This window comes from Monodon monoceros, unplaced genomic scaffold, assembly GCF_005190385.1.
Source record: "Monodon monoceros isolate NGI ecotype Baffin Bay Population unplaced genomic scaffold, NGI_Narwhal_1 Super_Scaffold_12, whole genome shotgun sequence".
Taxonomy (NCBI): domain Eukaryota; kingdom Metazoa; phylum Chordata; class Mammalia; order Artiodactyla; family Monodontidae; genus Monodon; species Monodon monoceros.
The window spans coordinates 65,180,641-65,195,220 of NW_021703768.1; the positions used below are offsets into that span (position 1 = coordinate 65,180,641).

The 14,580-nt window shown below is 40.7% G+C and overlaps 1 protein-coding gene across 10 annotated transcripts in view; it reads right to left on the reverse strand.

Moving 5' to 3' along the window:
- Positions 1-14,250, reverse strand: part of SSBP2 (single stranded DNA binding protein 2) — a 298,735-nt gene extending 284,485 nt beyond the window's left edge. For 4 of the 10 annotated variants that reach the window (XM_029215891.1, XM_029215885.1, XM_029215890.1 and 1 more), the window contains exon 1: positions 6,217-6,242. In XM_029215891.1, coding sequence (XP_029071724.1) covers positions 6,217-6,231 — 15 coding nt within the window. In that variant the 5' untranslated portion in view covers positions 6,232-6,242. Of the gene's footprint in view, positions 1-6,216; positions 6,243-13,059; positions 13,226-14,175 lie in introns of those variants that run through there. The other 6 variants (XM_029215894.1, XM_029215889.1, XM_029215893.1 and 3 more) reach the window with 6 other exon arrangements.
- Between the last annotated feature and the right edge of the window lie 330 nt (positions 14,251-14,580).

The window sequence follows — 14,580 nt, forward strand, 5'->3', positions numbered from 1 at the left end:
GCACTTCTTAAATGAATAAGAAATGAGAGCAGAAAGCAGAAGGAATATTATCCCAACCTCATAAAATGTATACAAATTTATAGTACCATAAAGTAGTTAAACAGGTTTTAAAAACTAATTTTAAGTGCTAGGACATAGAAACAACCTAAATGTCCATCGACAGATGAATGGATAAAGACGATGTGGCACATGTATACAATGGAATATTATTCAGCCATAAAAAGGGATGAAATTGAGTTATTTGTAGTGAGGTGGATGGACCTAGAGTCTGTCATACAGAGTGAAGTAAGTCAGAAAGAGAAAAACAAATACCGTATGTTAACGCATATACGTGGAATCTAGAAAAATGGTACTGATGAACCTAGTGGTAGGGCAGGAATAAAGATGCAGATGTTGAGAACAGACTTGAGGACAGGGGCGGTGGAGGGGGGAGGCTGGGACGAAGTGAGAGAGTAGCACTGACATATATACTCTACCAAATATAAAATAGATAGCTAGTGGGAAGCTGCTGCAGAGCACAGGGAGATCAGCTCTGTGCTTTGTGGCGAATTAGAGGGGGGGGATAGGGAGGGTGGGAGGGAGACTCAAGAAGGAAGGGATATGGGGATATATGTATGCATACAGATGATTCACTTTGTTGTACAGCAGAAACTAACGCGACATTGTAAAGCAATTATACTCCAATAAAGATGTATTTTAAAAAAACACTAATTTTAAGAGCTATTTTGACCAAACCCAACTATTCAAAAAGCTCTTTTTTCTCAGGCCATTCTATACAAAGAACTGGAAGACTTATTTCAAATGCATAAAAACTTGAACACTGTCCTGGGTATTCTCCATTGGTCCTGCCTTTCTGCCCTGCTGTGACCAGGAAGACTGATCTCTACAGAGTATATCACCTCAGGTCCCTTACCCTATGGCTCCCAGTTGGGCTCTACAGAAAGGAGGCATCAGCTGATCAGAGGGCAGGAGAAGAAAGAAGATCCCCTCCCTGCCAGGCCTCCAGCCTCTGTTTACAGTGGGTCTGACCATGGCTGTGGTCCCCATCATAAAACCACAGCTCCAGGAGAGTAGCTTTTCTACGATGACCACAGTGTTCATCAGATTCTGGCAACTGCTCTCTCTCTTTTCCCCTCAGACCTAAGAGGGGTAAAAAGCTTCTCTTGTTCCTAAATCCTGGGTGTTCCTCTATCCCCAGTGGGTTTTAATCATGCCCATACCTCATTAAACTCTTTAATTATTCTTTTAAGGTAGCTATCCTACTGGGGATCTGACTAATACAAACACAGAAACATTTTACTAACTAGCAGCATCTTTGCCAGTGATTGCTGTATCGTGGGCTATTGTTAATGATATCCCCATCTTACAGAAAAGCATCATTTTTTTGGTGTTAACTAACTTTATTGTTTTAATCATTTTGTAATATATACACATATCCAATAATCACAATATAAACCTTAAACTTATATATGTTGTATGTCAATAATATCTCAAAAGCTGGAAAACAAAACAAAAAACCCAAGTTTTATATTAAGTATTTCTCAATCCAAAACCAGAAAAACTGTCTGAGATTCACCCTGGACATGGCTTGGTATTACCAGCTTGGTATGGTCAAGGTAGATTCTTCTGAGGTGCAAAAATTCTGTGTATTAGTTTCCTACTGCTACTGTAACAAATTCCTACAAATGTAATGGCTTGAAACAACATAAATTCATCATCTTATAATACTGGAGGTCAGAAGTACTAAAATCAAGGTGTTGGGTGGGGCTCTGTTTCTTCTGGAGGCTCTAGAACCCATCTGTTTGCCTTTTCTAGCTTGGTAAGGATGCCAGCATTCCTTGGCTCATGGTCCCATCCTTCACCTTCAAGACCAGCAGCATCTTCCAAAACCAGATCTTCCCATCTCTTTCTCTGCTTCTGTCACCACATGGCCTTTGCCTGACTCTGAAACCCTTGTCTCTCTCTTATAATTGTGATTACACTGAGCTCATACAGATGAGCTAGGTAGGAAGTAACCCATATCAAGATCCTTCATCCAAGATCCTGAACTTAGTCATGTCTGCAAAGTTCATTGTACTAGGTAACATATTCACAGGTTCTAAGGATTAGGATGTGGACACCTTTGAGTCACCATTATTTAGCCTACCATAGTCAGTAAAAATCCAAGGTGCTGGTTGGAAAAAAAATCACAAAGATTGGAAATGGAAACATCATTTAATGTTTTAGTAAAAACTTGCCCATACTCTAATCTTCTTGGCCCTGAATCTGTAAGCCCAACTCACTTACAAAACTGACCAGTACCAACCTGAATTAAAAATGAATTAGTAAGTCATTTCCCAAAATGAACTTCTACCTGAAAACTATTCCTAGTATATGCATACACATATGTATATTGTGTAAATGTATGTATTTTATGTAAATGTAATGCATTTTATGGTAAAAAAAAAAACTCACTTAAGTTTTTTTCATTACAATATTTCTAAATGAAAGAATAATAATATCAGTCTCTCAGGTTAATTCAGGGGAAAAAATGCTTATTGAAACACCTTTAATAGCTTCCTAATAATAGCTATTGCTTAAATGCACTGATAAAGTATACTCATAATTTTAATCCAATTATAAATGACAGCACATCACACTGTAAAAAAAATGAAACAAAGGAATTGTTTCTATTTTTTCTCATAGTCAGTACTACAGAAATGACTATGTAATAGATTCAATATGGTTGTACTATTGCTCCTGGACCACATGGAACTTTCCAGATGCCCTAGTCCAAAAACAAACAAAAAAACCAATAGACCATATGCTGGTTGGAAGAGAGAAGTATAATAAACTCATAATTAGAGGAGAGAGTATTTTTTCTACACATTACATATTCTTCTATTTATTTCTGCCTCTAAAATTTACCAAGTAAAGTAATTTATGCCAGATCACTTTGCCTCTAGATACAGAAAGAAGAATGGAGAAACAGCTCCACCTGAAATTATAACCTGAGTTCTTAACTGGCATCTTCCTCTCTGACAAGCATTACATTCAAGTTGCTAAATCTCAGATACCAGCTAAAGAATTTGGAGCTATTTGTGGAACACTCTGGGTAGCTGTAATTCTGCCCACCTTCTTAGCAACTGTAAAATGTTTTCTTTAACCTTTTTCCTTAACCTCTCTCTTCTTGAGTGCATCCAACCCCAAGTAAAAATGGTGGATATGTGTAAAGAGAACTATCCACGCAGTCCCCTCCCACTCACCACCCTCACAGCTCCCATTATTTTTTTCCCCGTATGAAGCAATGAAACACAGTGAGGCAAGATGTTTAAAATGGGTAGTGGAGTCAGAAACCTGGGTTTGAATCCCTACTATGCAATTTACTACACGGCCTTGGACAAGGTATATAACCTCACTGAGGCTCAGTTTCCCCCTATGTAAAATGGGGCTTATATCAACTTTATGAAGTTGTTGAAGTGATTAAGCAAGAAAAAAAAGCCAGACACAAAAAGACAAATATTGCATAATTACACTTATACAAAGTATCTAGAACAGTCAAATTCATTGTTACAGAAAACAGAATGGTGGAGGGGCTGGGGGAAAGGGGAAATGGGGAGTTATTATTTAATGGGTACAGCGTTTCAGTTTGGGAAGATGAAAAAGTTCTAGAGAGGGATGGTGGTGATGGTTGCATAACAATGTGAATGTACTTAATGCCACTGAAATGTACACCTAAAAATGGTTAACATTTTGGTAAATTTTATGTTATATATATATTTTACCACCATAAAAACAAAAACTAAAAAACCAACGTTCTATCAATAATCCATATCAAGAAGCTTTCTCTCCTTTATTGGAGAGAGGCACAAAGGGAAAAAAACCACTACCCCAACTCTCCAAGTTGAAGCTAACTGGCAAAAGAATAGAGTTCATCAACCAACATTAGCCTAAACCTTCATTCGAGTATTGACATAAACTTTTAACTGTCTTCTAGTCCATGATTCTCTGTTGCATCAAATCCATACCTAAGCCTTCTTAAAATATGTATGAATCTCTTATTGTAAAAGAGGCAGCTGTAGTATAATGAAAGAAACACTAACCTTGGAACCAAAGAAAATCTAAATATGACTAAGCTCTGCCACCTATTATCTGTATTACCTTAGCTGGGTAAGTCAATCTCCATGTACAAATCTCTACAGTCAATGGGAATTATCACCTACCTCACAGAATTATCGAGAGATTTAAATAAAGCATATTAAAATACCCTGAAACTCTAAAGTATGATTCCATTTATATTATTAAATTTGCTGAAACACAAAAAAGATTATTCTATCAAAAATTCATATTAAAAATATACACACATTTCATACTAATACAACTAGGTAATCTCCTGTAGTCCTGAAAGCCACAGACAATACTACTAAATGCCTATATTATAGAAAACTCTTCTTTAGGAATTACATATTAATCCTGATACTAAATATTAGAAATATTGGGGGAGAAAATGAGCTAGATATAGTGATATCCTGTTGTGATATATTTATAACAGGTTACATCCTTGCTCCATTTATTCCACAAATATCTAATCAGAACTCCAAGCACTGTGCTAAGCAGTGAGACTACACTGGTGAAGACAACCATGGTTCTTCTCGTCAGGGAACTCCCAACCTAACCAGAAGATGAGACATTAAACATCACACAAATAATCCATAAATTTGTGACAGATGTGAAAAAGGAAAAGTAGAGGTTGCTATGAAGCACAGAGTAAGGGGGTCTAATCCAATCTGGGAAATTTATGAGAAATAATTAGCCAGTTGTACCATCCTTTGTCAACCCAACAGGCTGTAAGTATTTAATAAATCTTAGCTATTTCTACCATCAACATTATTATAAAGGCCATATGTTCCACTCTCCTCATTAGGAACAACTGTATCCCTAGGGTTTAGAAGATAAGAGATATGCAACCTTATTATTTAGGAAAACCCAGATAAACTAAACCCACCACCCAATTCCTCAATAAAAACCAAAACCAGGCTCTAGAAGGTACAGCTTCATCCCAGTTCTGACTCCTATTCTACATATCCTTGAGCAATTATGCCGATGCTGAGAGGTTACCTCAATGGCAGTTTGGACCTGTCTAAAATGCTCTTAACCCCAAATCTTCTCATGACTGATTCTTTCAATATTATTCAGGTTTCTGCTTAAACGTATCCTCTAGGAACCTTTCCCTGACCACCCAATCTAATGTAGCCTCCCAGTCACTCTCTATTATTACACCACACTACTTTATTATTTTTTTAGCACTTATGACTACCTGAAATTGCCTACTATATTTATTTACTCATTTATTATTATATGTTTCCCCTTCAAACTTGAAAGTAAGTTCCATAAGGCAGGGACCCACTTTATTCTCTCCATATCCTCAAGATACATCTTCCTTGCCAAAGACCTCCAGTTCTGTTTAGGTAGTCAGGTACAAAGGAAAAATGTTTCCAGCCCACAGGATGACTGATTTAAGCCAATTATGGTAATCCCATTACCTTTGCCAGTAACTGGTTTAGAAGAGGAATTTTACAGTTTTCTTCAATAAGGCAAAAGAAGATATCTGCTAAGCACCTCCAGAAAAGGTTTTCTCTCTGATTAATGAGACATAAAGGAAAAACCTTGCCCTTTTTCCTGCCTTCATACTTGGTGGTGTGACAAAGTGATACTGGGAACCTGATGCAAGGATGCTGCATTCATGAGAGGGAAACCATGACGATGGCAGAGAAGCTGATCTCTTGGTGTTCTTGATTCCCTGAATCAACTCTGAAACTACCTCCTTCCAGACATCCTGTTATGTGAGATTTTTAAGCCCTGATCAATTAAGCCATTTTCTGAGATTTTAAAGCCCTGATCAATTAAGCCATTTTCTATCTCCTGTTTTGATACCTGCCCCCCAAAGCACAATAAACTCTTAAGCCTCTGTTTCTTCTGTAACATTAACAGAAAATAGTACCTACAGTCTAGTGGATTCTTGAGGGGATTAAATGAGACAATGCAAGTAAAGTGCCAAACAGAAACAAAATACTCAAACGACAGTATTTGCTGTTATTGTTACTATTAAACATTAAACTTACTATGACAAAACTCCACAAGCTCTTTATGTAGTATTTAGGATTTTGTTGCTTTACAGAAAACATTCATTTTAATCCTGTTTAAATAAAATCATTTTTAATAAAATAATTCATTTACCTCGCCTTCTTCCATCAGTAAAGAAGCTTTTGGTTTTTTCTCAAGTTTGAAGTAGGTAAAAAGAAGAATCAAGGCAAATATCAGATCACTGAAGAAAAATAATCATTAATTTCAGGTGAGACCCTGTTTTTAGCATCAACTCCTCCCTTAACTTAGACACGGACAGAACCTCATAAAAATTTTCATCTACTTACCTTCACAAATATTTCACCAGTATTTTAATATAGCTTAGATTATACTAAATAAAAATTTAAAATATTTTAGTAACTAAAACTATATTATAGTTATTTTAAAATTCTTTTAAAAAAGAAAAAAAATGAAGTGTTATACTTCAGTTTCTACAATTTTTTTCTGTGCTCAACTACTTGTTTGATATGCCATGAAGCAAAATTAATACAGAAGATCAAAAATAAGAAATTGCTAGGTCATTGGTTCAAGCTCACTCCAGCTGAATTGCGAGTTAAAATGCTATGATGGCTCATTACTGTCGGAAAACTGTATGGGCCCTACATGAAATAGAATAATCAAAATTCTTAAAGTGAAATATGAGGGTAGTTTTGTCATTACTAAAGAAGTGAAACCAACTAAATTGTCTCTTTTAAAGATGAACAAAGAACAAATATTAAATCCTTCACTGTATTGGAAATGCCCAGGCTCTTATGAGCCCAGATAAATTTCTGGTTCTGTTAATATTACAAAAACATTATTAGTTCCACTTTTCAAAAATCTTTAACTATCAACCTTCTGTGACAAAAATTACCAGTTACTCATTATGACCAACCATAAATTTGAGCAACTTGTAGGGCTATTAAAAGTTATCTGGAAAAACTCTATTCTTCCCTGGATGGAACATTTTTCTGCCTATTTTTCAACATCTCACACAGTGACTGAGATACACAGTTTGGGGAAGAATAGCCTCTACTATTTCTCTAACACTACTGAAAACAAGTAGGATATAAATCTTGGTAGACCATCCTTCAGATCACTCTTTATAGTATACATGGGGTTTTGGTACAGTAATCAAATAACTCTCAGAGTGCAAGTCAAAAGTCATGTGAAGTCTAGTCGTATACATATGTTAACAAAACCTTACATTAATAGATATTACATATGTAAAATACATACGAAATCTGATAAGCAAAGTTTAAAATCTAAATATAACCACTTATTTTTTATCCCAAACTCTTTTCAGATTTTGACAAATATATCCTATTCTATTGTTCTAATGCTATTTTAAGGCCCTCCTTTGAGAAACAATAAGTTATTAATAAAATTAATATTCTAGCATGTTTACAGAGGCTCACATACTACTAAGCAACAATATGTCACTAGTAAAATATTTTATATCATTTCCATACCAATGTCAAAGCAATAATGTACACACAATAGCAGAGAATATCCCCACATATTCCAAAATAAAATTATAATTATTTTCAATACATATTTTAAATTACACATTCCAAGAAGTAGTTTCATGTCTTTTAAATCCAGTACATTAATCCTCAATCCTATGTCCCAACATTAATATAACAGTTGTGATCTCTATGGAAGAGAGAACATTCTAAATACAAAATTTTTTTCCAAATTTTACTTCTAACTATAAACTATTGGGGTGAAGTGTTAATAAATGGCAACCCAGGTATTCCAACCCCCACCCACAGAATATGTTTCAATTTTAAAACAAAATAATTCTATTTTCTAGTAGTAATTGAAGATGTAAGACACATTTACTTCACTACTGCAAAGCAACTAAAACTTGATGCTTTTTTTTTTCATCCTGAATTGGTTTTATACGGCAAACTGGCTCTAAAGTGTGGGAATAAACCTTTCCATTTTTTTTCTTTCATAGCTCTGAAAAAATACATTTCAAAAATACATTTCAAAATACACTAATACTATTTCTAAGAGTAATAAACCTGTAGATAAACAATACTAAAATTTAACTCTCAACATCTTACGCTTTTTTTCTTCAGGTTTGTTCCTTCAAAAAATCATTTTTTGGATACTTCTAAAATAATGGAAAAGAGATCAATCAAAAGAAAAGCTCCTATAGCTAAGATGACATATTAGATACCAGTATTTTGGAGGAAATATCCTGGGGATTGGGAAGGGAAAAGTCAATTTAATATCTTATAGAAAATTTCATCCCCATAAAGATATTCCTTCATTAGTTTTAGAAATCTTGAATTGCATTAACTGCATTAATGCAATCAAGTTTCTGAAGAGATCTGTATTACTTCACTTGTCTTAACCTTATTTCCTTCAGAAAGGAAGGAAGGAAGAAGAAAAGTTTATCATTTTTAGGGGGGCAACTTAAAATAATAAAAATGCTGATAGATACTAATCTCTACAAACTCTCTTTTATATGGAGTAGTATTTACTTACTGTTTTTCCTAAATGACCAGAATTCGACTAAATTCTACTTCATGTATAAGCATGATCATCTATATGGAGTAGCATTTAAATGATCTTTAGACTTTAACCACTGAAAAATGAGTATATGTTGTTTTCATAGTTTAAAAACCAAAGTTACTTTTCAGAGCCCCAGGTTAGATGCACAGTTAGATTTCTGTAGTTTCTGACAAGTTTACTTAATATCACTGTTTAGTATGTGTACCTTATGTTCAATGTTGCTTTACAGCAGATTCATCTTTCTGTGCTATTACACAGTTTTAAAGATGAAATTAGTTTAAGAAAAAGCAGTATCACAACTCATCTATTTGCAGGTGCCAGTTAATCTTTCTCTGGCAGTGTGGCATACAGAGTAGCTTAAAGTTCAGCAACATTTCATACAGAAATTGTTCACAACTACAATGTCTAATTTCAAAACTTAAGTGATAAAACAAATTTCCGGAAGGAAAAATCTCAAGAAACAAGGCTTCTCCATTATTTTAGGCTTCCAACTTTCCCTCCTGAAGTTTGTCTTCCCCACACCACACACATATCTGTAATCTGTTAAAATGGAGTTTATAAGCATAGGGTGCACCAATGGTTAAAACTGCATATCTGATCAATCTTTACAGTCTGTTATACCTGATTATGTAATGCTGTTCCCTAAATCTGTAGCATTCTACCCTAAATCAAGAAAGCAATCTGTGACAGTGAAAAAAAATGCATCTTTCATCTTCCACTACAGGTTTTAAGCAGAGATATCTTTGTTAGAAATCCAGCTAGTAGTGTAACCCTGGGCAAAGTTACTTAACTACTCAGAGTTTTCTTATTTCTTTAATGGAGAAAAAAAAAAAATCACTACCTTGCAGAATTGTTGGGAGAATTAGAGAAAATATATATAAAGTGCTGAACACAGTGACGGACACATAGAACGACAAATAAATAATGATTACTGTTGTGTTGTTATCGGTTATTTTTGAAATACACCTAGGCTAGAGAATATGGAACTCAAACTTCCAAAGTTCTTACTTTGGAGGTCATTGAAAAAAAAATTTCACACTGAAAAAATGCCCTTGAGTCTAACATCTTCATTTATTCAACACTATTTGGTGCTTTTGACATGTGAAGACACTATTCTTAATGTCAAGGATACCTCAGAGAAGAAATTGGCAGTATTATCCCTTGCCCTCAAGAAACTTACATTTTAGAGGAAGATAGACATTAACCAATTCCACAGTTACTTAGTTGCAATTGGGATTACAGTGCAGTGTTACAAAGAAAACCTGCTAAAGGGGTAAATGACCTAACAGGATCAGAATTTAAATTTCTACACAAACATCCCTCCTCCCTCCAAGGGTTTTCAATCACTCTCTCTATAATTAAACCTAATCCAAACTTTTGTATAGACTTGATCTGTCTGGCTTTTAAAACAACAAAATCAGTAATTAACCTGACTTCAGCCATTTTTATATTCAGAACTGTATAGTGAAAATATAGAACCTGTGCAAAACCTACAAATTAATTTCAAGTATTTCATATAATGACTTCTTAACAAAAGAGAAAGCAAAGATATAATATAGGTAAGGGTCTGTCTGATATTTACTATGAACTCACTGGAAAATACATTTCTTGACAGATTAGAAAACCAATATTTTTATTTTATGTGCATGCCATTATTTTTAATAATGACTCAGTTTTCAGAATGTTTATTTATTAGAGTAAAATAAATATTTGCATATTCATTACTGAAAAACAGTTCTGTGACTTTTAAGGCCAGTACAATTCTGATTTGCTTACTAACAGAGCATTTGTCTTCACTCAGGTACCTTTTAAAATCTGCCACCTTAAAAAAAATTTTTTGTTTTAAATCTGAGGGCATCCATTTTAAAGACGACTTCAAGATTCCTATCTTCAGAACTTAGTAGGTTGTTTGTTGTACAATACTGCCGTTAAAGTCCCAAGTACAAGATAAAGGGAAAAAATGAGTGATCAGATCAACTCTCCCAGCAAAATGAAACTAAGTCTATTCCATAAAACAGAATCTATCTCAATGTTTGTCTTAGATTCAAGCAACATTCACCTAGAAATTAATGCAACGACAATTAACCCAGAACAATCATTGTCAATTCTCCAAAAGTGGCCTCTTCACCTGTATTTAGTTCATAAGGCAAACCAGTCCAGGATTCCTGCTGCCAATTATAATGAATGGAAGAAATACATTTAAATCAAATAGCACCATCTAGCAGAACCGTCACCACTTTGCTTACAAGAGTAGATGTTACTTGGTGTTCAGTTTGGTAGATTTGACAGCAAAATGGCAATATCACAGAATTAGAGCTGGAAAGGACTATAGACACACCAGGTTCAACTTCCTCATTATTGTATTAGATACTTAAAAGAATTTTTTACAAAGTTATCAGAATATAGATTAAATTCAGCCATTCCTGGAAGTTCAAGTAAAATACAAAATTACTTTAATTCTCAAATTCAACCACTCCCCAAATAAATAAGATTATACCTCAATACACATTTCAATTCCTTCACTTCCAAAAATGTGAAATCCAAATACTCTGTAATCATTAAAACATCTTCCCTAAATGTCTCTATTTTCTCAGATATATTGCAACCAAATAATAAATGTACACAGATTAGGCTATTTCAAAACTTCAATTCCAGTAACTTGCTGTTTCTTAACCAAGCTATAATGCTAAGCCTTTTACATACTCCTTGTCACAGCAACAAGATCCTGAATATAACTCAGAAAATACCTCGGGGGGGGGTGAATACCTCTCCGTTAATTTTTTTTGTTTTGCCACATCAAGGCCTGCCTCCCCTAAATCCTATAGGAATTATGTGTGTTGCTGCCAACACGAAGATTAGCAAATGTTCCCATCCCTAGGGCACAAGAAACTTTCAGGAGACGACTACTAACTGCCTCAAGCTAGGAGGGAAACTCGGTAGTTTGCACGTTCGGTTTTTATTTACGCAGCTATTTCCGCGCGCAAGGTAACTAAAGCAGCTTTTGAGAGATGCTCTCAGACTTTTACCCAGTCTGAACCCCTAGGAAAGGCAGAGCACGTCCAATGACAAGGATACACTTCACCCTCAGAGTGGAGGTGGTTACTGGGAATCACTGTAAGATCTGCTGTATAGAAAAGAGGGGTTCTTCCTCAGTGGTCACAGTCACTATTCGCTCTCATTGTTAGTAACAAGCAAATCACAGTTACAAGTACATAAGAATAGCAGCAAACAACCCTGCCTCGCAGCTTGCCGTGACCGTGACATCCCAGGCCGGGAGGTGCTCTTTTCTCGCCAGCCTCCTCTGGGCTCCCACCGAAGTTAACACCTGTATCTCCCCGCCACCCCGACCAAACAACTAACTCCTCCCTGCATCCACGCTTCTACCCTTCCCGCAAGTCCCCGTTCGGACCACTGCTCCCTCCCCACCGCAGACCGCCCTCCTCGCGCCGGCCGCCGCGGCTCCCACGGCTACCCCTCCGCGCCCCGCGACCCCCATCCGGCCCGCCGCCCGGGCCGCCGAGGCCCCCAGACGTTTGGGAGGTTGCAAGTCTCCAAAAAAAGTTCTCCAGCCGCCGCCGCCGCGGAGTTGGGTCGCCTGAGAGCAGCAGAAACGCCAGCCTACCCCAGCAGATCCCGCTTCTCGCCAGCACACTTTTCCTCACAGGGAACTCGGTCTTAGACTCCCAAACTTCAGCGGCGCCCCTGGCGCCCCCTGCCCGGGCTCCGCGAGGCGCGCGGGGATGAGAATGCCGCGTCCCTCCGCCCGCTGGAGAAAGCCCCAACGCCCACCCGACCCACGGCCGCACACGCCCTCCGCGCCCCGCGCGCGTCTCCGCGCCCGGCGGGGCCCCGCTCGGCCGCTCCGCGCCCGGCTTCCGCCCGCCGCGCGCCCGGCACCGCCGCCCTCGCCTTGCTCGGCGCACCCGGCCCCGAGTCCCGGCGCCCGAGCCCCCGCCGCGGCGCCGCTCGCGCTGCCCTCCCCGCCAAACACCCACATTCCCTCCGCTTGCCCTCCTCCACGCAGCTGCCCTTTCTCCCCCTACCCACGACCCACGTAGTCTCTCCGCTCCCCGCAGCCCCGGACCCCAGCTCTAAAGTTACTTTGTGAGAAGGTGAACCCGCGGGTTATTTCCCTCAATCACCCAAACAAGTTTCCAATCCCCGCCACCAGCACCGCCGCCGCCCCCCGATACACTCGCTCCCTCCCGCCGCCAGACCCCAGGGCCGCCCGCCCCGCGCGAGCCCCTCCTGGGAAACAGCCGCTCCCCGCACCGCATGCCCCACCTCGCGTACCCCTCCCCCTGCCAGCCCACCCCAGGCTCTCCCAGGGCGGAGAGTGTCTGTGTGTCTCCGAGAGAGTGTGCGAGTGCGTGCGTGTGTGTGTGTGCGCGCGTGTGAAGGCGGAGGTGGGTGAGAAGCGGAGACACTTACTTCTCCCGGGCCTGGCTGTCGGACGGGACGGCGCTGCTGTTACTCTTGCCTTTGCCGTACATGCTTGTGCCGAGAGCAGCTCCCACTGTCACGCACCTGTCAACCCATCACAGCCTCCCCGGGAACAGCCCCGTCCCCATGGCGACCCACGCAGCTACCCCCACTATTGGCCGCCCCACGCCAAAGCTCCGCCCCCTTCGCCCAGGCAACGCATGAGACTGACAGGCCTCCCCCCTCCCTCCGGCCTGCCGAAGCGCGCGGCGGCGGCTACAGCCTAAGCGGCAGTCTCCTCCCTCCTTCCCTCCCTCCCGGGTTCCCTCCCTCCTTCCCTCTCCGATCTCCTCCCTCCACCCGCTCTTCTACCCCCCTCCCCCCTCCGAACCCCGGCGCAAGGGGGGAATTAGAAACTGCTCTAGAAGGATTTTAAACAACTGGCTGTTCTCTCCGTCGCCGCCCCTCCCCCCGCGCCGCCCGCGCTCGGCTCCTCACTGGAGACAAGGCGCTGGGAGGAGGGGAAAGTGCGGCCTGGAGTCTCTGGCAGGAGCCGGCGGAGCTGGAGCCTTGGCGGCCCCAGACTTCTGGGCGCCCGCCGAGTACACAGGCAGACCTACGGCCCCAGCCGCCGTGGCCTCCCCCCACCAGCCCCTTTCTCCCGCTCCTCTCCTGTCTGTGACCCCGCGCCGGTACCCAGGATTGATCTCTGCCGCCCTCGGCCCTACTCCCTGTGGTGTCACCCTCCGCCTGCTCCCAGAGGGCCGGCTGGTGAGGGACACGCGCGCCGTTCCCTCGACCTTCTGGCTAAGCAAGCGGGAGGGACTCGCCTTCCCTCCCGGGGAGGGAGTGAGCCTCCGGCACTTGGCGCCGCTGGGATGGCGTCGCCTGGCCCCTTGGGCCGCGCCCTGCAATCCGGGGGAGCACTCTGCTAGGGCCTGCCTCCCAAAGATGGCCCGGTGACTCCTGGGGACTCAGTGGCCTCCACCCTGTCCCCCTAAGACCGGAGGCCCGCGGCGCACCACGCACCAGCTTCCCTGCCAGATCTGCTGCAGAAAAGGACTCCAGGTATCCCCACCTGGCCTGCTTTTCCAGCCTTTGTCGTTAATGCCAACTCATCCTGACCTTTGGAGTGGAAAGGGCCATAGAAGGCCTTTAAAGGCATCCCTGTCCTTTTCCATCAGCATAGGCCCCAGCTGCGCTCCAAGGTGTGCAAAGATGTGCCAGAGCTGAAAGGCTGCCCCAGAGTATTTCTGGATCCAAGCCCCTAATCCCATTTCAGTAAATGCGCAAAAGTTTCTAAAACACACACAACCTGGTTCCCAGTTGAACTCCATCCTTTATCTCGTGGAGATCCTTGGATGTAAAATCAGACAAAGTGCAAATAGGGTTAAAAAGAAGAGATGGGCATCAAACAGGGAGTGAGAAGGGAAGAGTGGTGCAAGTGGGGGTTGGTTGGATGGGGGAAAACATCAGGAAAGGATGAAAAGACATGGAACAGCTATGGGAGGGGAGAGGAAAGGATTCAAA